We start from the raw sequence: 26,151 nt of genomic DNA on the forward strand, positions 1-26,151 counted from the left end.
TCAGGGCTCTGTGCAGGCCAGTCAAGTTCTTCCACACCAATCTCGACAAACCATTTCTGTATGGACCTCGCTTTGTGCATGGGGTCCATTGTCATGCTGAAACAGCAAAGGGCCTTCCCCAAACTGTTGCCACAAAGTTGGAATTACAGAATCGTCTAGAATGTCATTGTATGCTGCAGCGTTAAGATTTCCCTTCCATGGTACTAAGGTGCCTAGTCCGAACCATGAAAAACAGCCCCAGACCATTATTCCTCCTCCACCAAACATTACAGTTTGCACTATGCATTGGGGCAGGTAGCATTCTGCTGGCATCCATCAAACCCAGATTTGTCTGTCGGACTACCAGATGGTGAAGCGTCATTCGTCATTCCAGAGAACCTGTTTCCACTGCTCCAGAGTCCAATGGTGGCTAGCTTTACATCACTCCAGCCAACACTTGGCATTGCGCATGGTGATCTTAGGCTTGTGTGCGGCTGCTCGGCCATGGAAACCCATTTCATGAACTTCCCGACCAACAGTTCTTGTGCAGACGTTGCTTCCAGAGGCAGTTTGGAACTCGGTAGTGAGTGTTTTAACCGAGGACAGGTGATAGTTATGCGCTACACACTTCAGCACTTGGTGGTCGCGTTCTGTCAGCTTGTGTGGCCTACCACTTTGCGACTGAGCCGTTGCTCCTAGATGTTTCCACTTCACAGTAATAACACTTACAGCTTTACCCTGGCAGACATTTAACAAACAGACAAATAGGTGGCATCCTATGACGGTGCCACGTTGAAAGTCACTGAGCTCTTCAGTAAGGCCATTCTACTGTCAATGTTTGTCTATGGAGATTGCATGGCTGTGTGCTTGATTTTCTACACCTGTCAGTGACTAATTTGAATTGGTGTCCATATGATTTTATAGATATAGTGTACACATGAAGTGTGTAGAACAGTATGTTAACATTGTTAAGTGACCAGTGTTCAATGACTATGTACATAGGGCAGCAGTCTCTAAGGTGCAGGGCAGAGGTATCCGGCGGTATCCGGCTAGTGACAGTGTCTAAGGTGCTGGCAGAGTACCAGGCGGTGGCCGGCTAGTGATGACTGTTCAACAGTCTGATGGCCTGGAGATCGAAGCTTTTTCAATCGGCTTTCATACACCTGCACTGTCTTCCTTTGCTAGATGATCATTGGATTTGATGATGTGGAAGAGCAATCTATTCGCTGCCTGTAAATTGGGGCTGGCATTCTTATATAGTTAATGGACAACTGGTCCGATAAATAAGGTGCACTCCACCCCCCCCTCTCCCTATTTTTCTCCGTCTCTGGCTCTCTCCTCACAAATGTCCTCTCTATTTCTCATCCCTCCCCCTCCATCCCATCACAGGCTGCATAAACATGTAGCTCTTTACTGCAGCGTAATTGCTGAGAGCAAATTGCATTGACCAACATAGTCAGGACCACCAGGCAGAGTGCAGCTGTATGTGGGAAAATCTCTGGGTATACAATATGAAGTAGGTATAGCTCCTTTTAAATGCACAAGCAGATAGATGTGATTAAGATATTGTGCTACAAAACCAAGAATAAACTTAAGTGGAGGGCCTCAAGGTAAAAAATGGGCCTGTGTGTTAGAAATGACAGGGCCGATTTCTGGACCTAGTCTGCACCTGTACAGTAGTGAAAGAAAAGAGAACCCGTTGCTACTAGAGGGCAGATTCCTTTCTTGCTATCCCTCTATTCCTCTTTCTGAGGAGGTATAAAAGCACTCTTTGTGAGGGTCAATGATCTCATGGTCCTCTCTCTCCACACTTTATGTATATGTGAAAGAGGAGGCTTGTCTTAAATCAAAGTTGCTAGTCGGAGTTTGATTACTGAGGGGGCTGAAGGTTTTTGAGGCTTTGGTGGGTTGGAGAGTTGCAAGGAGGATCAAAACCTGCCAACTATCCTGGGTTGGTCAGAACAGAACACACATGGAAATGCCAGGCGCTTCATAATGAACCATCCTGCCTGCCGTTCTTCACTCTATACATTCAGTCATTCAGTCAGTCATTTTTTTCTTCCCCTCCCTTTCCTGCTATGCTCTTCGGGGAGACACATATTTTTGAAAACAGACAAAGATTAAAGGTTTTGTCTGTTTTGTCAAGCGGTCTTCCAGAACACAAACAAAATGTGTATCAGCGAAAAGATAAGTTTTACATTCAGATAGGCCTGTGTTGGCTCTTGTTGCTGCATTTGGGACTCACATGATAGTTCAGGAATGCTGTAGAAGAAAACTATAGGCCTATCATGGTATGCTGCAAGTGTTTACTTTCAGTTGTTTAAGAAGTTCCACATTTGGTGTTGTCCTGTTGGTTTCCATAGTTGGTGTGGTCCTGTTGGTTTCCATAGTTGGTGTGGTCCTGTTGGTTTCCATAGTTGGTGTAGTCCTGTTGGTTTCCATAGTTGGTGTAGTCCTGTTGGTTTCCATAGTTGGTGTAGTCCTGTTGGTTTCCATAGTTGGTGTGGTCCTGTTGGTTTCCATAGTTGGTGTGGTCCTGTTGGTTTTCATAGTTGGTGTAGTCCTGTTGGTTTCCATAGTTGGTGAAGTCCTGTTGGTTTCCATAGTTGGTGTAGTCCTGGTTTCCATAGTTGGTGTAGTCCTGTTGGTTTCCATAGTTGGTGTAGTCCTGTTGGTTTCCATAGTTGGTGTAGTGCTGTTGGTTTCCATAGTTGGTGTAGTCCTGTTGGTTTCCATAGTTGGTGTAGTTCTGTTGGTTTCCATAGTTGGTGTAGTCCTGTTGGTTTCCATATTTGGTGTAGTCCTGTTGGTTTCCATAGTTGGTGTAGTCCTGTTGGTTTCCATAGTTGCTGTAGTCCTGTTGGTTTCCATAGTTGGTGTAGTCCTGTTGGTTTCCATAGTTGGTGTAGTCCTGTTGGTTTCCATAGTTGGTGTAGTCCTGTTGGTTTCCATAGTTGCTGTAGTCCTGTTGGTTTCCATAGTTGGTGAGGTCCTGTTGGTTTCCATAGTTGGTGTAGTCCTGTTGGTTTCCATAGTTGGTGTGGTCCTGTTGGTTTCCATAGTTGGTGTAGTCCTGTTGGTTTCCATAGTTGGTGTAGTCCTGTTGGTTTCCATAGTTGGTGTAGTCCTGTTGGTTTCCATAGTTGGTGTAGTCCTGTTGGTTTCCATAGTTGGTGTGGTCCTGTTGGTTTCCATAGTTGGTGTGGTCCTGTTAGTTTCCATAGTTGGTGTAGTCCTGTTGGTTTCCATAGTTGGTGTAGTCCTGTTGGTTTCCATAGTTGGTGTAGTCCTGTTGGTTTTCATAGTTGGTGTAGTCCTGTTGGTTTCCATAGTTGGTGTAGTCCTGTTGGTTTCCATAGTTGGTGTGGTCCTGTTGGTTTCCATAGTTGGTGTAGTCCTGTTGGTTTCCATAGTTGGTGTGGTCCTGTTGGTTTCCATAGTTGGTGTAGTCCTGTTGGTTTCCATAGTTGGTGTGGTCCTGTTGGTTTCCATAGTTGGTGTAGTCCTGTTGGTTTCCATAGTTGGTGTAGTCCTGTTGGTTTCCATAGTTGGTGTGGTCCTGTTGGTTTCCGTAGTTGGTGAAGTCCTATCTCTGCACACCTTGGTAAAATGTGTTGATTCTGTAGAAGCAGAACAGTATGTTTATACTGAGATAAAGTGAACAAATATCAAGTTGAAGAGCTACTTGTGTCCACCATTGTGCAGTTGTATTTGGTCTTCCAACAAAATTCTCAAAAGTTTTTCCTCACATATGCTGTCACCAACAGGGGAGTGTTGAAAATGCTACTGTCATAATAAGGTATTTTAAAATGTGACCTCTTAGGGAAGATATGGTTTATGTTGTTTCATCCTCAGTCAATATACAGTAGTAAAGTTGTCATTGGCTGTTTTCCTTACTATGTGTGTTCACGCATTGTTGTTAGAGCACTACATTATTTCCATTTGATTTACAGAGAAATATTTCTCAAACTGAATATTTAATTTAGGCATAATATTTTTGTAAATTCAAGTTCAGATAGATAACTTTCCTTGACATTAGCATGACCTAGATCGTCTTCCCCACTACTGTTCACTAGGCACCGAGCAGCCATGTCTAGGACTACAGCTCGATATGCACACTAAGCCATCTTGGGTAGTTTTGCCACTGTTTTTGATAACTGTGAAGTTGGGAGCTGTTGAGTGGCTGATTAAGAGGCGAGTGTTCTTAAGTTTTAAAAGGCAATGTTCCTCATTATGCCAGGATAGGTTTAAAAGCTTCTCCGAAGGAGCTCGTCAGACTGAAATCACAACAACACTGTGACTGCGTCAGTCCCTTAATGCAACATTCTGGGGGTTATCTGTCTGTCTGCCTGTGGGCAAAAGCTTGCATGTGAATCTCTGTGTCAGTTGTCCTGAGATGGAGATAGTCAGAAGGATGGGGGTGGCCAGGATAGGGGAAGACTATTCTCACTCTGCTCACTAGGTCTCTGCAGGGCTGACATGTATGAGAGCTTTGAAGGTAATAAGAGGTTGTAGTTGTCTGTTTCTCTCTCATGATGTACTTACTATACTGCAGGCCTGAATGGTCCCTGGTACTAGGACTGGGATGCGGTGAATGGAATAATTAGTGTGATTATAGAGAAGGTTTGAGTTGTTTCTGTTGGAGTACACAGAGTTGGTTGGCTGTGGGCCTGTGACTATCCCTCCCCGACACAAAGCATCGCAGCATTTCCCTTTGCCCCTGACCTCCAAACACAAATATTTCTATGGGAATCACCCATCGCCTGGCCCACAATTTAAAAATGACGTGGGTCCAATGCAGGCTTCATCTTTTTTTAAATCTACATGGAAAATGCTCTCTCATGACGTCTTCCGTGCGTTCTGGTATTGGACTAGCCGACTTGAATCGCTCCCTGTTCTTTAGCGTGCCCAAGTATGTGAATGGAAGCACTTGTTGTGTGTTGTGTGTGACTTTGGCTTGTGTCACCTTTTGTTTGGGGTCACTTATTGGATGGGATCTGACTATGGGCTCTTCCCTAGAGGTGTTCAGAACTCCATTTCAATTGTTTACAATCTCAGTTGAAGTTGTTTTTGTCTCTCATGCCGTGTTGGGAATGGGCTCAGTAGTAGGCATGGTGCGATGGATGAATGGTTATCGGTCAGACAACCTCTATCACCTTTACAATCTGGCTCACAAAGTTGTGGGGGCTTTGGGATGTAATCTGGCTCCATAGGGCTTAGGTCCCCAACACACCATATTGTTACTCATCCTGAAATGTGTATCTGGCGGAGTGAGTGTGTTAAAAGGTTTGCTTTGTTTGTGTCGTGTATGCATGTACAGACTGTGTGTGTGCGTGTGCGTGTGCGTGTGCGTGTGCGTGTGCGTGTGTGTGTGTGTGTGTGCTAGGTGTTATGCAGGTGAAGGAGGACCCAAACGCGACTTAACAGAAACAGAGTTTATTAATGCTCAAAACCGAATAACTGAAATCCTCTAGATAGTAGAGGGGAAAACAACTGGAGAAGCGGCCACAGACTGCAGGTCGCTTCGGGTAGGCGCAGGCCGTAGTCAACTGAGACACCTGCTCACACGCAGCGTCTGAAGAAGGCACAAAACACGACAGGACAGGGTGATACACAATCACGGCAAAAAACACGACAGGACAGGGCGAAACGCAATTACAGCATGGAATACAAAACAAGGAACCGATGGAACAGGAACGGATCACAAAGGAATAAATAGGGAGTCTAATCAGGGGAAAGGATCGGGAACAGGTGTGGGAAGACTAAATGATGATTAGGGGAATAGGAACAGCTGGGAGCAGGAACGGAACGACAGAGAGAAGAGAGAGCGAGAGAGTGAAAGGGGGAGGGGGAGAGAGAGGGATAGAACCAAACAAGACCAGCAGAGGGAAACGAATAGCATGGGGAGCACAGGGACAAGACATGACAATAAATGACAAACATGACAGTACCCCCCACTCACCGAGCGCCTCCTGGCGCACTCGAGGAGGAATCCTGGCGGCAACGGAGGAAATCATCGATGAGCGAACGGTCCAGCACGTCCCGAGACGGAACCCAACTCCTCTCCTCAGGACCGTAACCCTCCCAATCCACTAGGTATTGGTGACCCCGTCCCCGAGAACGCATGTCCATAATTTTATGTACCTTGTAAATAGGTGCGCTCTCGACAAGGACGGGAGGGGGGGAGGGAAGACGAACGGGGGTGCGAAGAAAGGGCTTAACACAGGAGACATGGAAGACAGGATGGACGCGACGAAGATGTCGCGGAAGAAGCAGTCGCACAGCGACAGGATTGACGACCTGGGAGACACGGAACGGACCAATGAACCGCGGAGTCAACTTACGAGAAGCTGTCGTAAGAGGAAGGTTGCGAGTGGAAAGCCACACTCTCTGGCCGCAACAATACCTTGGACTCTTAATCCTGCGTTTATTGGCGGCTCTCACCGTCTGTGCCCTGTAACGGCAAAGTGCAGACCTCACCCTCCTCCAGGTGCGCTCACAACGTTGGACAAACGCTTGAGCGGAGGGAACGCTGGACTCGGCAAGCTGGGAAGAGAACAGAGGAGGCTGGTAACCCAGACTACTCTGAAACGGAGATAACCCGGTAGCAGACGAAGGAAGCGAATTGTGAGCGTATTCTGCCCAGGGGAGCTGTTCTGCCCAAGACGCAGGGTTCCTGAAAGAAAGGCTGCGTAGTATGCGACCAATCGTCTGATTGGCCCTCTCTGCTTGACCGTTAGACTGGGGATGAAACCCGGAAGAGAGACTGACGGACGCACCAATCAAACGACAGAACTCCCTCCAAAACTGTGACGTGAATTGCGGACCTCTGTCTGAAACGGCGTCTAACGGGAGGCCATGAATTCTGAATACATTCTCAATAATGATTTGTGCCGTCTCCTTAGCGGAAGGAAGTTTAGCGAGGGGAATGAAATGTGCCGCCTTAGAGAACCTATCGACAACCGTCAGAATCACAGTCTTCCCCGCAGACAAAGGCAGACCGGTAATGAAGTCTAAGGCAATGTGAGACCATGGTCGAGAAGGAATGGGGAGCGGTCTGAGACGACCGGCAGGAGGAGAGTTACCCGACTTAGTCTGCGCGCAGTCCGAACAGGCAGCCACGAAACGGCGCGTGTCACGCTCCTGAGTCGGCCACCAAAAGCGCTGGCGAATAGACGCAAGAGTGCCTCGAACACCGGGATGACCCGCTAACTTGGCAGAGTGAGCCCACTGAAGAACAGCCAGACGAGTGGAAACAGGAACGAAAAGGAGGTTACTAGGACAAGCGCGCGGCGGCGCAGTGTGCGTGAGTGCTTGCTTAACCTGTCTTTCAATTCCCCAGACTGTTAACCCGACAACACGCCCATAAGGAAGAATCCCCTCGGGATCAGTAGAAGCCACAGAAGAACTAAACAGACGGGATAAGGCATCAGGCTTGGTGTTCTTGCTACCCGGACGGTAAGAAATCACAAACTCGAAACGAGCGAAAAACAACGCCCAACAGCTTGACGGGCATTAAGTCGTTTGGCAGAACGGATGTACTCAAGGTTCTTATGGTCTGTCCAAACGACAAAAGGAACGGTCGCCCCCTCCAACCACTGTCGCCATTCGCCTAGGGCTAAGCGGATGGCGAGCAGTTCACGGTTACCCACATCATAGTTGCGCTCAGATGGCGACAGGCGATGAGAAAAATAAGCGCAAGGATGAACCTTATCGTCAGACTGGAAGCGCTGGGATAGAATGGCTCCCACGCCTACCTCTGAAGCGTCAACCTCGACAATGAATTGTCTAGTGACGTCAGGAGTAACGAGGATAGGAGCGGACGTAAAACGTTCTTTTAGAAGATCAAAAGCTCCCTGGGCGGAACCGGACCACTTAAAACACGTCTTGACAGAAGTAAGAGCTGTGAGAGGGGCAGCAACTTGACCGAAATTACGAATGAAACGCCGATAGAAATTAGCGAAACCTAAAAAGCGCTGCAACTCGACACGTGACCTTGGAACGGGCCAATCACTGACAGCTTGGACCTTAGCGGAATCCATCTGAATGCCTTCAGCGGAAATAACGGAACCGAGAAAAGTAACGGAGGAGACATGAAAAGAGCACTTCTCAGCCTTTACATAGAGACAATTCTCTAAAAGGCGCTGTAGAACACGTCGAACGTGCTGAACATGAATCTCGAGTGACGGAGAAAAAATCAGGATATCGTCAAGATAGACAAAAACGAAAATGTTCAGCATGTCTCTCAGAACATCATTAACTAATGCCTGAAAAACAGCTGGCGCATTGGCGAGACCGAACGGCAGAACCCGGTACTCAAAATGCCTAACGGAGTATTAAACGCCGTTTTCCACTCGTCCCCCTCTCTGATGCGCACGAGATGGTAAGCGTTACGAAGGTCCAACTTAGTAAAGCACCTGGCTCCCTGCAGAATCTCGAAGGCTGATGACATAAGGGGAAGCGGATAACGATTCTTAACCGTTATGTCATTCAGCCCTCGATAATCCACGCAGGGGCGCAGAGTACCGTCCTTCTTCTTAACAAAAAGAACCCCGCCCCGGCCGGAGAGGAAGAAGGCACTATGGTACCGGCGTCAAGAGACACAGACAAATAATCCTCGAGAGCCTTACGTTCGGGAGCCGACAGAGAGTATAGTCTACCTCGAGGAGGAGTGGTCCCCGGAAGGAGATCAATACTACAATCATACGACCGGTGAGGAGGAAGGGAGTTGGCTCGGGACCGACTGAAGACCGTGCGCAGATCATGATATTCCTCCGGCACTCCTGTCAAATCGCCAGGTTCCTCCTGAGAAGTAGGGACAGAAGAAACGGGAGGGATGGCAGACATTAAACACTTCACATGACAAGAAACGTTCCAGGATAGGATAGAATTACTAGACCAATTAATAGAAGGATTATGACATACTAGCCAGGGATGACCCAAAACAACAGGTGTAAACGGTGAACGGAAAATCAAAAAAGAAATAGTCTCACTGTGGTTACCAGATACTGTGAGGGTTAAAGGTAGTGTCTCAAATCTGATACTGGGAAGATGACTACCATCTAAGGCGAACATGGGCGTAGGCTTATCTAACTCTCTGAAAGGAATGTCATGTTTCCGAACCCATGCTTCGTCCATGAAACAACCCTCAGCCCCAGAGTCTATCAAGGCACTACATGTAGCGCCCGAACCGGTCCAGCGTAGGTGGACCGACAAAGTAGTACAGGACTTTGATGGAGAGACTTGAGTAGTTGCGCTCACCTGTAGCCCTCCGCTTACAGATGAGCTCTGGCTTTTACTGGACATGAATTAACGAAATGTCCAGCAACTCCACAATAGAGGCACAGGCGGTTGGTGATCCTCCGTTCCCTCTCCTTATTCGAGATGCGAATCCCTCCCAGCTGCATGGGCTCAGTCTCAAAGCCAGAGGGGGAGATGGCTGCGATGCGGAGCAGGGAAACACCGTTGATGCGAGCTCTCTTCCACGAGCCCGGTGACGAAGATCTACCCGTCGTTCTATGCGGATGGCGAGAGCAATCAAAGAGTCCACATCTGAAGGAACCTCCCGGGAGAGAATCTCATCCTTAACCACAGCGTGGAGTCCCTCCAGAAAACGAGCGAGCAGCGCCGGCTCGTTCCACTCACTAGAGGCAGCAAGAGTGCGAAACTCAATGGAATAATCCGTTATGGACCGTTCACCTTGGCATAAGGAAGCCAGGGCCCTAGAAGCCTCCCCACCAAAAACTGAACGGTCAAAAACCCGAATCATCTCCTCTTTAAAGCTCTGGAAATCGTTAGAGCAAACAGCCCTTGCCTCCCAGATAGCTGTGCCCCATTCTCGAGCCCGGCCAGTGAGGAGTGAGATGACGTAAGCAACCCGAGCTCTCTCTCTAGAGTATGTGTTGGGTTGGAGAGAGAACACAATCTCACACTGCGTGAGAAAGGAGCGGCACTCAGTGGGCTGCCCGGAGTAGCAAGGTGGGTTATTAACCCTAGGTTCTGGAGGCTCGGCAGGCCAGGAAGTAACAGGTGGCACGAGACGTAGACTCTGGAACTGTCCAGAGAGGTCGGAAACCTGAGCAGCCAGGTTTTCCACGGCCTGGCGAGCAGCGGACAATTCCTGCTCGTGTCTGCCGAGCATGGCTCCTTGGATCTCGACGGCAGTGTAACGAGCGTCAGAAGTCGCTGGGTCCATTCTTTGATCGGTTCCTTCTGTTATGCAGGTGAAGGAGGACCCAAACGCGACTTAACAGAAACAGAGTTTATTAATGCTCAAAACCGAATAACTGAAATCCTCTAGATAGTAGAGGGGAAAACAACTGGAGAAGCGGCCACAGACTGCAGGTCGCTTCGGGTAGGCGCAGGCCGTAGTCAACTGAGACACCTGCTCACACGCAGCGTCTGAAGAAGGCACAAAACACGACAGGACAGGGTGATACACAATCACGGCAAAAAACACGACAGGACAGGGCGAAACGCAATTACAGCATGGAATACAAAACAAGGAACCGATGGAACAGGAACGGATCACAAAGGAATAAATAGGGAGTCTAATCAGGGGAAAGGATCGGGAACAGGTGTGGGAAGACTAAATGATGATTAGGGGAATAGGAACAGCTGGGAGCAGGAACGGAACGACAGAGAGAAGAGAGAGCGAGAGAGTGAAAGGGGGAGGGGGAGAGAGAGGGATAGAACCAAACAAGACCAGCAGAGGGAAACGAATAGCATGGGGAGCACAGGGACAAGACATGACAATAAATGACAAACATGACACTAGGTTTATATTTTTGACTGAGTGTTTGTTGTCTCTAATGCTGTGAAAGAGACAGCTCTCTGAGGAGTTGGAATTGCTGAGCGAGAAGAGGACAGGAGAGGAGCACATTTCTGTCTTCATCTGTGCCTAGCCTGGTCTGCGCTGCGTGTGCCGGCCTCGCTTTAAACCCTGGCACTGGCCACGGACGTTTCTCAGGCTCTCTCTGTCTACCTCCCCTCTACACATGTGTCTCTATCTGTAGTAGACCCTCAATCCACGTTATAGTTTTCAAACTCAACTCCAACTATGAATTTACAGGAGAAGTTGGACTGTGTAGTAACAGGGGCATTCAAGGAAGAAAGAAATCAGACATAGTTAATGATACATTTGGTGAACATTGTGCCTTTGTCTATAATCGATTGAGGTATGAAGTGCTATGATGATTCTCCGACCTAGTCAATAGTTATTGTAAACCTAATGTAAGTAACTTATAGTTAGTATGAACTCCAGTTCTGCACTTCAGAAATAATAGAGCCCTCACTGCTCTGATGAGTGACATAGGCAGCTCATCATTCTTCCTCATGGTCATCTGACTGACTGGACGAAAACAGATTGACTGGGTGTTGGATCAGATATACACACTAGACCGACAGATATAGAAAGATAGACAGACAGACAGACAGCAGTCTAATAGTTGTCATGTGGCAATAGCGACAGGACAGCCCCAGTGAACCCAGCCCAGTGTGTTGTCTCTGTCTCAGAGTTCCAGTGACAAATTCCAATGGCTATTTTATGCAGAGGTCTACTGTCTGTCTGTCTGTCTGGGTATTCTGTCTGAACAGATGGGCAGCAGTGTTCTGTTATAGTGGCATCAGTCAGATGTGTGGTGCTGACAGGTGAGGGACATGGGCAGGCTGGGACACCGCTGACCCTGATGGGAGGACAGGTGCAGTCCAATGATATGCAGTGTCATTGCTTGTGGAGCTCCTCTGTCCATCTGAAGGCACCAAAACAAGTTGTTGAAATTATTACTCTTATGTTACTCTTATGTATGGAAGGTATATGAAGGTTATTTGATCCTGAGGAATTGAGACCAATGAAATATACAGTGCCTTCGAAAAGTATTCAGACACCTTGACTTTGTCCTAATTTTGTTACGTTACAGCCTTATTCTAAAATTGATTAAATAAATACAAATCCTCGGCATTCTACACACAATACGCCATAATGACAAAGTGAAAACAGGGTTTTAGAAATTGTACAAATAGAAAACATAAATACCTTATTTACATAAGTATTCAGACCCTTTGCTATGAGACTCAAAATTCAGCGCAGATGCATCCTGTTTCAATTGATCATCCACAAGATGTTTCTACCACTTGGAGTCCACCTGTGGTCAATTCAATTGATTTGACATGATTTGGAGAGGCACATAACTGTCTTTAAAAGGTCCCAGAGTTGACAGTGCATGACACAGCAAAAACCAAGCCATGAGGTCAAAGGATTTGTCCGTATAACTCCAAGATAGGATTGTGTCGATGCACAGATCTGGGGAAGGGTACCCAAAAAATTCTGCAACATTGAAGGTCCCCAAGAACACCGTGCCCTTCATCAGTCTTAAATGGAAGAAGTTTGGAACCACCAAGACTCTTCCTAGAGCTGGCCGTCCGGCCAAACTGAGCAATCGGGGGAGAAGTGCCTTGGTCAGGGAGGTGACCAATAACTCTGACAGAGCCCTAGAGTTCGTCTGTGGAGATGGGAGAACTTTCCAGAAGGACAACCATCTCGGCAGCACTCCACCAATCAGGCCTTTATGATAGAGTGGCCAGACGGAAGCATCTCCTTAGTAAAAGGCACATGACAGCCTGTTTGCCAAAAGGCACCTAAATACTCTCAGACCATGAGAAACAAGATTCTCTGGTCAGATTGAACTCTTTGGCCTGAATGTCAAGCGTGGTGGTGGCAGCATCATCATGTGGGGATGTTTTTCAGCGGCAGGGACTGGGAGACTAGTCCGGATCAAGGGAAAGATGAATGGAGCAAGGTTCAGAGATCGCTGATGAAAACCTGCTCCAGAGCACGTAGGACCTCAGACTGGGGTGAAGGTTCACCTTACAACAACAGGACAAAGACCCTAAGCACACAGCCAGGACAGCGCAGGAGTGGCTTCGAGACAAGTCTCAGAATGTCCTTGAGTGGCCCAGCCAGAGCCTAGATTTGAACCCGATCGAACGTCTCTGAAGAGATCTGAAAATAGCTGTGCACCAACGCTCCCCATCTAACCTGACAGAGCTTGAGAGGATCTGCAGAGAAGAATGGGGAAAAACTCCCCAAATACAGGTGTGCCAAGCTTGTAACATCATACGCAAGATGACTCGAGGCTGAAGTCACTGCCAAAGGTGCTTCAACAAAGTAATGCGTAAAGGGTCTGAATACTTATGTAAATGTGATATCGGGTTTTTTATATTTGATAAATTAGCAAAACATTCTAAAAATCTGTTTTTGCTTTGTTATTATGGGGTATTGTATTTAGATTAATGTAGATACAATAAGGCTGTAATGTAACAAAATGTGTGAAAAGTCAAGGGGTCTGAATACTTTATGAAGACACTGTAGATGGAGCGTGGAATCCAAGATGTTGCCGCTGTGATCTACAGTACTATGAACAAAAATATAAACGCAACATGTAAAGTGTTGGTCCCATGTTTCATGAGCTGAAATAAAAAATCCCAGAAATGTTCCATATGGCAGGGTCTTGACCTGACTGCAGTTCGTCGTCATGGCCGACTTCAACTTCACCTTATGTTTCAGCATGACAATGCACAGCCCCATGTCACAAGGATCTGTACACAATTCCTGGAAGCTGAAAATGTCCCAGTACTTCCATGGCCTGCATAATCACCAGACATGTCACCCAATGAGCATGTTTGGGATGCTCTGGATTGACGTGAACAACAGCGTGTTCCAGTTCCTGCCAATAAAAATGTATTTACGTATCTGTGACCAACAGATGCATATCTGTTTTCCCGTGTCACGTGAAATCCATAGATTAGGGCCTAAATTATTTATTTCAATTGACTGATTTCCTTAAATTAACTGTAACTCAGTAAAATTGAGTTGAGACACAGAGGGAAAATGCAGTTTCAATCATTTTAAGACCACTCATGTCTCATTAAAAACTGAAGGGAAAGTACGTGCCAAATGCTTTGGGGTACTTGATTCAGTGCCGTGGTATTATGACAGCTTGGTTTTCTGCAGCCCATCTTTACTGTACATCTCAGAGGGGTGCTCACTCTCCCCAACGAAAAAAGCAGACAGAAATGAACTGACCATCATCTCTTCTCTCTCTCCTCAACACGAGAGAAACAAGGAATGTCTGGCAGCTTTCACTGCTCTTATCGCATGAGGTAGAGATGGTTACATTGAAGGACAACCTAGCTGTTTCATCATTGTTGTTGAACTCCAGAGCAGAGTAATGGGAGAGTAATTTCCCTGTTGAGAAAGTCTGGTACCTGAAATCTAACCCTTAACCCCCTGGCCACCCTACAGCTTTTAACATGGATCTGGACAGTAACACCGACACCACTGTGGGAAGACAGTGTGTGAATGCTGCTATCATTCTTTATAATGGTCAAGAGTCATGCAGCCATGTTTAAAAGCTTTCATTCTACAGCAACAATTAGTTCCCTATTTTTTCTGTTTAGCTAGCAGCCACTTAATTACTCTTAATTGTAGGTCTGTGTGGGTCTAGAGCAGGGGTCCCCAAACTTTTTCCTGTGAGGGCCACATAACTTTTCCCTTCTCTGATGGGGGGCCGGTGTCAGTTTGTAACAGAAAAAGTGTGACGATCGTAGGGGAGCTTAATAAATGTATTGTTTTCCAGAAAGCCACACATAACCAAATAACCCTTTCCAGGTTCTTTACAGAAAAAAGTCAGGAAACAAATAACACTATTAATGAAATAAATAATAACTAAATAACCCTCTGAGTTCTTCACAGATAAAACAGGAAATAAATAATAACTAAATAACTCTCTCTGGGTTCTTCATAGAAAAAAAGCCATGGAACAATAACTTTCTGTTGTGCCATGCACAATCTTAACAGATAAAAGTTCAGCTCAGTTGTCAGAGCAGAATCTCTCTGACACATATGAGCAGTCTCTTAAAGTTCTTGTGTTCCTTCCTTATAATCGTTTTGTGGGTTCCAGTAGGCTTGTAGACACCGCTGTTTGCAGCTCTCTCTCATCAACTTCCCTGTGAAAACCACAAAAGAAGCAGGTTGAGAAACTGAACTAAGTGATACAGCACCTACACAGCACAATACATTTCACTACCAGTATGGTTGTAAAGATGGATTTTATCCCAGTAGATTTTATTATGATTATATTTGTTTATGCTCAGAATGACTCATTCAAGTCAGAAAAGTGAGCTTACCTATGTATGTTCATCAGTGTGAACTGTGGGCCTGCATCTGGCTGGTGAGAAGTTGAATATCAGGTTCTATTCTAGTTACAGCCAGTCTCAAGCACTGATGCAAATGTTCATCTGTCAATCTTGATCTCATCTGGGTTTTCAGCAGTTTCATGCGAGAAAAGGTTTTCTCGCAGATATACGTGCTGCCAAAAACTGTGGACATTTTCATTGCGTGTTTTTTGATGTTTGGATATGTGTCGTTTGGGAGGGCGGCATAGAAGTCAATGAGACTGTTGGGCTTGAATGCGTCTTTCAGAACATCACAGTTCTGTAACTCAACGAACTCAAACTGATATGAAGGCTGGGCTTCATCAATGTCGGCAACAAAGGGGTTCTGAAAAAGACGGATTTCTTTTGCATGAACATGTAGTTCACTGAATCGCACACCGAACTCCGCCTTCAGCATTTCCAGTGCTTCCACGCACTTTTCAGCTGGGAACGGACCGCTGGGTTCTCTGTCGACAGGTTTTGGGTAGCAGGAAGATGGACGAAGTTGCGCTTTTTCACTTGTTCCAAAAGCAGCGCTAATTTCACCTCAAATGCTTTTATGTGTGAATACATGTCGCAAATGAGTTTCCCCTCGCCTTGTAGCTGCAAGTTAAGGCTGTTAAGTATTTCTGTCACGTCTGTTAAAATTGCGAGGTGCCATTTCCATTCTGGGTCGATCAGCTCTGGGACCGTTTTGTCTTTTAAATGAAGAAATGCGTTAATTTCGTGTAGCAGCTCGTAAAAACGCCTCAAAACTCTGCCCCGGCTCAGCCATCGGACCTCTGTGTAGTACAGCACATCTCCGTGCGTAGACTCCAGTTCAGACAGGAATTCTTGGAACTGCCTGTGTTTAAGTCCCTTTGCTCTGATGAAGTTTATGCACGACACCACAACCTTCATTACAGAATCCCACGTCAACACTTTGCAGCACAGTGCTTGCTGGTGAATTAGGCAGTGGACTCGTAGCGGGGCGGTGAGACCCCTTTTTTCCAACTCCCGGTTCATGCGTCCTATTAGACCGCGAGTTTCGCCCACCATGCTAGGAGCCCCGTCAGTCGTGATGCTAGCTAGCTTTGACCAGTCCAGGTCCAACTTCTCCATGGTTTGGCACACTTTGTCAAAAATATCCTCTCCCGTTGTAGTCCCTTTGAGACTTTGGAGGGCTGCCAGCTCCTCGCATATCTCAAAGTTTGCGCTAACTCCACGAATAAAAATGAGCAGTTGCGCTGTGTCTTGCACGTCCGTGCTAATGAAAAAAAGTCAAATTCTTTCGTCTTCTGCTGCAGCTGGGCATATACATTACTCCCGATTTCTTCAACGCGTCTGGTGATTGTACTCGCCGACAGACTTACGGCATTAAATGCATCTTTCTTCTCGGGACACACCTCCTCCGCGACAGCATCCGTACATTTCTTAACAAACTCTCCGTCAGTGAAAGGCTTACCGCTTCTTGCTATCAGTTTAGCAACCCGAAAGCTGGCCCGAACGGATGCCTGGTTCAGCTGAGCTTGGCGTACAAATGTATTCTGCTGAGATAGTAGTCCACTTTTTAGCTTTGAGAGTTTGTCTGCTTGTATTTGGCCTTGCAAGCTATCGTACTTGTCTTTGTGACGGGATTCATAGTGTCGGCGAAGATTGTATTCTTTGAATACCGCCACCGTCTCTTGACAGATGAGACAAACAGCCTTTTCTTTGCATTGAACAAAAAAATAATCGTTTGTCCACTGCAGGTTAAATACCCTGCATTCTAAATCAATTTTTGTCTTACCTAACCTTTTCGCCATTATTCCGTTCTCTCTTTGACAGGGCCGGGCCTAGGATTTTTTTTCTGGAGGCCAAATAGGAAAAAAATTAGATAGCGTCTCTGGTATTGTTCAGAGGGCCGGGCCAAATGTGCTGACGGGCCGTATCCGGCCCGCGGGCCGTAGTTTGGTGACCACTGGTCTAGAGGATGTTGTACTGTTTATTAAATGACCATAACAACGTGACCCTTGATTGGCCCAGGCATGATCTATGCTTGCTGTAAGGTACACTACAGCTATACAATGCTGCGGACTACACTGTCTCCCTAATTGGCACCCAAGTGACAGAGCTCTTTCTCTCCCAGTGGGTTATTGTAAAATAATGTTAATTAGCTCAACAATGAAATCAGTGTTCCCTATTGTTGGGCTTTTGGCATTGATACTTCTGAACGAGAGTGAAAAGAGGTCGTAGTGCATTGGAGTATGAAATAAATTGACTTTAATCCAGCTGAAGAGGAGGACAATGTCATATTTATTGACATCATGCTTGAATGTCAACAAACATTTGTTGTAGAAAAATATATACTATTGTTTGAATGTTTCTTGGATTGTAAACAAAAAACAATATATATGGGTACATTTTTTGTGGTTATTGTGGTCAAACGCCCTGTGTGCAATTGTGTTTGTGTGAGTGTGTAATAAGCTCTTATTGGAAGAATACATAGTGTTGAAGCTGAAATATGTAACTTTTTGGAGGACACGACCAAATTCACATAGAAATATGTGTTATAGATCTTCCATCCTCATTGAAAGCAAGTCTAAGAATAGGTAGGGTTGTTCTATGTGCACTATTTCTATGCTTCCTGTTCTTAAGTTTTGTTTTTGCGTTTTTTTACTTTTTGGTTTTGTACACCAGCTTCAAACAGTTGAAAATACAATATTTTTGGTTATGGAAAATAAGGATTTTCTACACTATACTTGCTTGTTTTGTCACATAAACTGAAATTAGGCGAACTAGTAACATTTTAGCAGAGCCATTTCTGTATAGTGCATCTTTAAGTCATGAAACGTTATTGCGATTATAACGCTCACCGTTTACTGCTCTGTATTGGCATTGTTCCAGAAAATGCTTTTGATTTCACAGTGATGTTGTCTTCATAGATGGCACGCTTCGCTGAAATATGTGCCATTATGTGTTGGGCTGTACTGCTAGTATGATTTGCTACAGTAGTTATCTGGAAGAGGGGATTTATGGATGTTTTATTTGATAAAATGTTTGATAAATATCTATGTTTAATACGGTTTTAATTGAGATATACATTCCCCTATGTTTGGGTCTGTCAGAAATGTCTTTCAGTCGAGCCAGGGCTAGCCCAAACTATTCTTCTCACAGTGTAAGTAGCAGCTCATCGGCCAGTGGGGGGGTTTGACTGTAAGATGATTTCGGAAAGGTTGTGTGTAGCTTTAAAGGCCATATTTCCTTCTCCTCCTCAACTTACTGTACTCCACTTCCACACTATTCACTTCTCACTCAGACTGCACACTACATAGAAACATTAGAACCTCTAGTCTACCCTTTCCTCTTTTCTTCAACGAGGGATTGTAAGCTCTGCTCTCCAGTGAGAAATCTGTCTGCTGGTGTTCTGGAGGTCTCTTTCGCGCTAGTTCCTGGAAAAAGGAGCCTTCACCACGGCCCAGCAACCTCAGCTGCTGTGTGGATGGGCAATGGGCACCAGCTGATGGGCTTGGTGCTGACACGGGCGCCTGGCACTGGCATGGGGCAGGGACTCACGGCAGCAGGAGTTGTGTGCCGTTGTGCCAGGGTGTCACGCTCCATCTTGTGTGCCCGCTGCACCGGGGCCATCCCTCAAATGAATGGAGCTTTCCTTTTCTTTTTCTCTCTCTCTTTTAAACCTTCTCTACGTCCTTGTTGGTTTGATAGAGAATTGCCGGGGGCTCAAACTACAAGGGGACACTCACTATGACAGGGTTACCAAAATCAAATAAGATGTTGTTGGTCACATACACGTGTTCAGCAGATATTATTGCGGGTGTACCGAGATGCTTGTGTTTCTAGCTCCGACAGTGCAGTAATATCTAACAAGTCATATCTAACAATTTCACAACATATACAGTACTTAATACACACACATCTAGGTAAAGGAATGGAATTAAGAAACAAGCAATGTCCGAGCGGCATAGAATAAGATACAGTAGAATAGTGTGGAATACAGTATATGCACATGAGATGAATAATGCAAGGTATGTAAACCTTATTAAAGTGACAAGTGATTTTAAGTCTATGTATATAGGCAGCTGCCTCTAATGTGCATGTGACGGCTATTTCTGATGGTCATGAGATAGAATCTGTTTTTCAGTCTCTCGGTCCCAGCATTGATGCACCTGTACTGACCTCGCCTTCAAATCAAATCAAACTTTATTTGTCACATGCGCCGAATACAGCAAGTGTAGACTTTACCGTGAAATGCTTATTTACAAGACCTTAACCAACAATGCAGCTCAAGAGTTTAAAAAGATATTTACCAAGTAGGCTAAAATACAAATAAATAATAATAAGTAACACAATAAGAATAACAGGGCTATATACAGGGGGCACCGGTACCGGGTCAGTGTGTGGGGGTACTGGTTAGTTGAGGTAATTTGTACATGTAGGTGGGGGTGAAAGGTTTTGAGGAGCCTTTTGGTCCTAGACCTGGAGCTCCGGTACCTCTTGCCGTGCCGTAGCAGAGAAAACAATCTATAACTTGGGTGACTGGAGTCTCTGACAATTTCATGTGCTTTCCTCTGACACCGCCAGGTTCTGGATGGCAGGAAGCTTGACCCCAGTGATGTACTGGGCCGTTCGCACTACCCTCTGTAGCGCCTTATGGTCAGATGCCGAGCAGTTGCCATACCAGGCGGTGATGCAACCGGTCAGGATGCTCTCAGTGGTGCAGCTGTAGAACCTTTTGTGGATCTGGGGACCCATGCCAAATCTTTTCAGTCTCCTTAGGGGGGAAAAGGTTTTGGCGTCCACTCTTCACGACTGTCTTGGTATGTTTGGACCATGATAGTTCGTTGGTGATGTGGATACCAAGGAATTTGAAACTCTTGACCCCCTCCACTACAGCCTGTTCGGCCCGCCTTTTCCTGTAGTCCACGATCAGCTACTTTGTCTTGCTCACACTGAGGTAGAGGTTGTTGTCCTTGCACCACACTGCCAGTTCTCTGACCTCCTCCCTATAGGCCGTCTCATCGTTGTCGCTGATCAGGCCTACCACTGTTGTGTCGTCAGCAAACTTAATGATGGTGTTTGAGTCATGTTTGGCTACGCAGTCATGGGTGAACATGGGAATACAGGAGGTGACTAAGTACACACTCCTGACTGGTCCCAGTGTTAAGGATCAGCGTGGCAGACGTGTTGTTGCCTACTCTTACCACCTGAGGCGGCCCGTCAGGAAGTCCAGGATCCAGTTACAGAGGGAGGTGTTTAGTGCCAGAGTCCTTAGCTTAGTGATGAGCTTCGTGGGCACTATGGTGTTGAACGCTGAGCTGTAGTCAATGAACACCATTCTCACATGGGTGTTCCTTTTGTCAAGGTGAGAAAGGGCAGTGTGGAATGCGATTGAGATTGCGTATCTGTGGATCTGTTTGGGCGGAATGCGAATTGGATTCGGTCTAGGGTGTCCGGGAGGATGCTGTTGATGTGAGCCATGACCAGCCTTTAAAAGTACTTCATCGCTACCGACGTGAGTGCTACGGGGCAGTAATCATTTAGACAGGTTACCTTCCCTTCTTTGGGCACAGGGACTATGTTGGTCTGCTTGAAACATGTAGGTATTACAGACTCGGTCAGGGAGAGGTTGAAAATGTCAGTGAAGACACTTGACAGTTGGTCCGCGTATGCTTTGAGTACACGTCCTGGTAATCCGTCTGGCCCAGTGGCTTTGTGAATGTTGACCTATCACACAGCGTTGGATGTGTGCATCTCACGTCTGGGTTTCCCTTTGTAGTCGATAGTTTTCAAGCCTTGGCACATCCGACATGCGTCAGAACCAGTGTAGTAGGATTCAATCTTAATCCTGTATTGACGCTTTGCTTGTTTGATGGTTCGTCTGAGGGATTTCTTATAAGCGTCCGGATTAGTCTCCCGCTCCTTGAAAGCGGCAGCTCTAGCCATTAGCTCAATGCGGATGTTGACTGTAATCCATGGCTTCTGGTTGGGATATGTACGTACAGTCACTGTCGGGACGACGTTGTCGCTGCATTTATTGATCGATGACTGAGGTGGTGTACTCCTCAATGCAGTTGGATGAATCCCAGAACATATTCCAGTCTGTGCTAGCAAAACAGTCCTGTAGTGTAGTATCCGCGTCATCTGACCACTTCCGTATTGAGCGAGTCACTGGCACTTCCTGCTTTAGTTTTTGCTTGTAAGCAGGAATCAGGAGGATAGGATTATGGTCAGATTTGCAAAATGGAGGGCAGGGGAGAGCTTTGTATGCATCTCTGTGTGTGGAGTAAAGGTGGTCTAGGATTTTTTTTTCTATGGTTGCACATGTGACACGCTGGTAAAATTTGGTAAAACTGATTTAAGTTTGCCTGCTTTACAGTCCCCGGCCACTAGGAGCTCCGCATCTGGATGAGCATTTTCTTCTTTGCTTATGGCCTTATAGAGTTGGTTGAGAGCGGTCTTAGTGCCAGCTTCGTTCTGTGGTGGTAAATAGATGGCTATAAATAATATAGATGAGAACTCTCTTGTAGTGTGGTCTACAGCTTAACATAAGGTACTCTACCTCAGGCGAGCAATACCTCGAGACTTCTTTAATATTAGACATCATGCACCAGCTGTTATTGTCCCTATCGTCGTTCAGCCAAGTCTCGGTGAAACATAAGATGTTACAGTTTTTGATGTCCCGTTGGTAGGATAACCTTAATCGAACGTCATCATTTTATTTTCCAATGATTGCACGTTAGCATGAAGAACGGATGGCAGCGGGAGTTTACTTGCTCGCCTATGGATTCTCAGAATGCTGCCCGATCTGCGGCCCCTTTTCCTGCGTCTTTTCTTCACGCAAAGGGCGTGGATCCAGTAGGCACGGGATATCCTACTCATCGTAAAAGGAAAACGTTTCTTCCAATCCACATTGAGTAATTGCTGTTCTTATGTCCAGAAGTTATTTTTGGTCATAAGAGACGGTAGCAGCAACATGATGTACACAATATGTTAAGAAATAAGTTACAAGTAATGCAAAAACATAACAAAGCAGCACAATTGGTTGGGAGAATGTAAAACGTCAGCCATGTTCTTCAGAGCCATCTATAAAAAATTGATGATTGTGGGGTGAACAGGCAGTGGCTCGGGTGGTTGTTGTCTGTGATGCTATTTTTGTCCTTCCTGTGACATCGGGTGCTGTAGGTGTCATAAAGGGAAAGTAGTTTTCCCCCAGTGATACTTTGGGCAGACCACACTACCCTCTGGAGTGCCCTGCGGTTGTAGGCGGTGCAGTATTCCTCGTGTCTGAGGTGTTGAATTGCGACTCCACTTTGTCTCTATAATAACGTTTTGCCGGTTTGATTGCCTTGTGCAGGGAATAACTACACTGTTTTTATTCTGACATATTCCCAGTCACCTTGCCATGGTGAGATGAAGTGGTGTTCACTTTCAGTTTTGCTCAAATGCTGTTGATATAACTTCGATGTGTTGTTTTAACTTTCCTCAAATTTGCTTTGTTAAAATCTCCAGCTAAAATTAATACGGCCTCAGGATATCAAATCAAATCAAATCAAATTTATTTATATAGCCCTTCGTACGTCAGCTGATATCTCAAAGTGCTGTACAGAAACCCAGCCTAAAACCCCAAACAGCAAACAATGCAGGTGTAAAAGCACGGTGGCTAAGGATATGTGGTTTCCAGTTTGCATAAGGTCCAGTGAAGTTCTTTGAGGGCTGTCGTGGTATCGGCTTGAGGGGGGTTATACACGGCCATGACTATAACCAAAGAAAATTATCTTGGGAGATAATACGGTCAGCATTTGATCGGTAGGTATTCTAGGTTGGGTGAACAAAAGGACTTGAGTTCCTGTACGTTTTCACAATTACACCATGAGTCCATGAGTTAATCAGGAAACATACACGTGAAACATAAAACATACACCCCCGCCCTTCTTTGTTCCTGTCTGCGCGATGAACTGAGAACCCAACTGGCTGGACCAACTCTAACAGTACATCCCGAGAGAGCCATGTTTTCGTGAAACAGAGTATGTTACAATCCCTGATGTCTTTCTGGAAAGAAACTGTCACCCTGAACTCGTCAACTTTATTATCCAGAGGCTGAACATTGTAATATACTCGGAAGATGTGGGTGGTGTGTGCGCCTCCTAAGTCAGACTAGAAATCCACTCCGAGTACCTCTCCCCCACCAGCGTTGTTTTGGGTCGGCCTCTAGAATCAGTTTAATTGCCCTTTGGGCGAACAAAGGATCCGCTTCAGGAATTATATTCCTGGTCGTAATGCTGGTAATGCTGGTGAGTTACCGCCGCTTTGATATCCAATAGTTCTTCCCGGCTGTAGGTAATAACACCAAACAAATTCTGGGCTAATAATGTAAGAAATCATTCCAAGAGGTAAAGAGAATATATGAAATAAATTAAGCTGGTAATTGGTAGGAAATTATGTGTGTTGTGCAGTATATTGTCTATGGCCATCGCTGCCTTCCAGACACTTTACAAAAGTACACTTTATTTTGATGCAGTCTCAGTAACTTCAGTGCAGGGAAACAGTATGATAGAGAGTTAGTATTGACGGTTAACTGGTCATTCCAGCAGGTGCTTGGATCACAGTCTTCTGCAGTCTTCCTCTCTCTTCCCAGCACCAGCTACTGATAGGACGGTTTGTCCGACCATAGAGATCTAACTTTCCTCAGCTGTGAGGCAGCAGAAATATTTCAAACCTTCTTTCTGTTAAGAGTCGGACAGCTCAGCACATGTGGCTATACATTAGCTCATATCTGGGCAGCCTGATGCATGGTGTACTTTTCATCATGCATATCCATGGCCAAACCTAATCCATCCAGATGCATTGTTGATCTTGGACCAACACATTGAAGCATTTTTTTATGTACGTTTGATTTCTTTCACCTTTATTTAACCAGGTAGGCCAGTTGAGAACAAGTTCTCATTTACAACTGCGACCTGGCATGTCAGGCTTGCTCTCTATTATCTCTCTACTTTTGTAGGTTGCCTGAGCAAAAATTGGAAGCACCCCCTACCCCAGTCCCACAGCCCTGACCCTGGCTCCTCTTCCCTGGTGCTGTTGTGCTTCAGCAGCATAGTGTCCCAGGAAAGAAATTACCTTCTGCACAGACAACATAAACACACGTAGTTATCCCTCTCCCTTCCTTTACCTCCACAAGTTGGCTTCAGCGTGCTTTCCCATCTTCATCTTATCCTCTTTCTCTCTCATACCCCCCCTCTCTGTCGTTCACTTTCTCTTTCTTTCTCTCCCCTCAGTTCCTCTTATCCAATCCTTGTCATCAAGGTAAAGGAATTCATCTCTCACCTCTCAATGACTGAGCTCTGCTGTGCTACACGTGCAGTTGATCTGAGGTCCATCTAACAGAGGGAAGAATTGGAAGTGATGCCAATGGCCTCCGTGTAGCCAGAGAATATGGCTGCTTTCTGTACCCTTTTTACCTTTTAAGGTTGTTAAGTGCTTTTTCCTTTGGCCTGAATATAACTGTGTTTGCCTGAAAGTCAGAATCTGGTATCTGTTGCGTTTCAGCTGTAATGTTCTGTTAAACTTTTCCTACCTCAGTGACCCTGTCACGACTTCCGCCAAAGTTGGTGCCTCTCCTTGTTCGGGCGGAGTTCGGCGGTCGTCGTCACCGGCTTTCTAGCTGCCACCAATCCACGTTTCTATTTCCATTTGTTATGTCTTGTCCCATTACATTATTATTGTTTCCCTATTTAACCCTCTGGTTCTCATTATGTTTTGTGCGTGATTGTTCCTGGTCTTGTGTTAGTCTTTTGTGTTAGGGTTTGTTAATCCCTGCGTGGATGTATTTTGGCTGATTTATTTTTCAGAGTAAAGTACGTTGTTTTACTCAGCTCTGTGTCCTGCACCTGACTCCGTCCTCACCTCTTCACAACTGACACTTGCTGTGATATATGGGCGATGGTTTAAATGAAGTGGTTTACATTCATGTTCCCATGTGGAGTACACACTGTGGCAAGCCCCTGGTAAATGAAGAGGCAGCAGTGGGAATAGTCTGTCGTTAATAATAGCCTTATTAGATGGTTTTCTGTGTTTGTATAAGTTGAAGTTGAGGAACAGGAGTGCAGCTTGTCTGACCTTCAAATTCTTAACCTATAACCTCTGTTACTGACCCTATGTCATTGTTACAACTGTTCTTCAGGACCTTGGAATGACACAGTCATTTATGGAAGGTTGTCTTGAAAGTCCAGTATGTGGGGGATTGGTCTTTGGAATGTGGCTAAAATGAGGCCTTTCTCTTTAGCTTTAGACGTTCCATACTGCGGCAGGAAATGCATGTAGATGTAACATAAAAGGTGTGATGTTTTCTTGTCTTCTACAAAATTGTATTGTGTTCCACTATTTACACTCAGGTCCAAGTCCATTCCTATTACCATATTACCTTTAACCAGATCATGCAACTCTGTTAAATGGCGTTCTATTTCCTGACAGGGGAAGGATCGGAAAGGCCAGTTGTCAATTTTCAGAGCAACAGGACTATGGTAGAAGAGCTGGATTCCCTGAGAGACCGAATGGGCATCCACCACACCGGCTACGAGATAGACCGCCTCTCCACCACCTCCAACTCCTCAGACCCCCGTCACAGAGCCCCGTCCAGGCAGAAGAGGTTCCTCTCGTACCCCCGCTACGTGGAACTGATGCTGACTGCTGACGTCAAGATGGCGCGCCACCACGGACACAACCTCGAGCACTACATCCTAACAATCATGTCAGTAGTAAGTAAAATATTGTTTTTTTTAATTATAAAGAAAAATACATGGTTGAATCTAGATTTGTTCTGTGATTACTTACTATGGTTTCAGGAAGTGTAACTTTTCTGTGATACAAAGTCATTCACTTTAATATAAGTTAAAGTGGTTAATAATATTGGTATCTGGTTGACAGTTCTGTTGACTTTCTACCGTACCCTATTTTCAGTATCTAAGGTTAACAGTTTTCCCC

General features: G+C 45.7%; 1 protein-coding gene across 1 annotated transcript in view; it reads left to right on the top strand.

Annotated features, from left to right (window-relative positions):
- LOC123989726 (A disintegrin and metalloproteinase with thrombospondin motifs 20-like) overlaps positions 1-26,151 on the top strand; it is a 152,411-nt gene that overhangs the window by 14,981 nt on the left and 111,279 nt on the right. The window contains 1 exon segment of the mRNA XM_046290742.1: positions 25,642-25,925. Coding sequence (XP_046146698.1) covers positions 25,642-25,925 — 284 coding nt within the window.

The sequence above is a fragment of the Oncorhynchus gorbuscha genome, linkage group LG02 (genome assembly GCF_021184085.1).
Source record: "Oncorhynchus gorbuscha isolate QuinsamMale2020 ecotype Even-year linkage group LG02, OgorEven_v1.0, whole genome shotgun sequence".
Classification (NCBI taxonomy): Eukaryota; Metazoa; Chordata; class Actinopteri; order Salmoniformes; family Salmonidae; genus Oncorhynchus; species Oncorhynchus gorbuscha.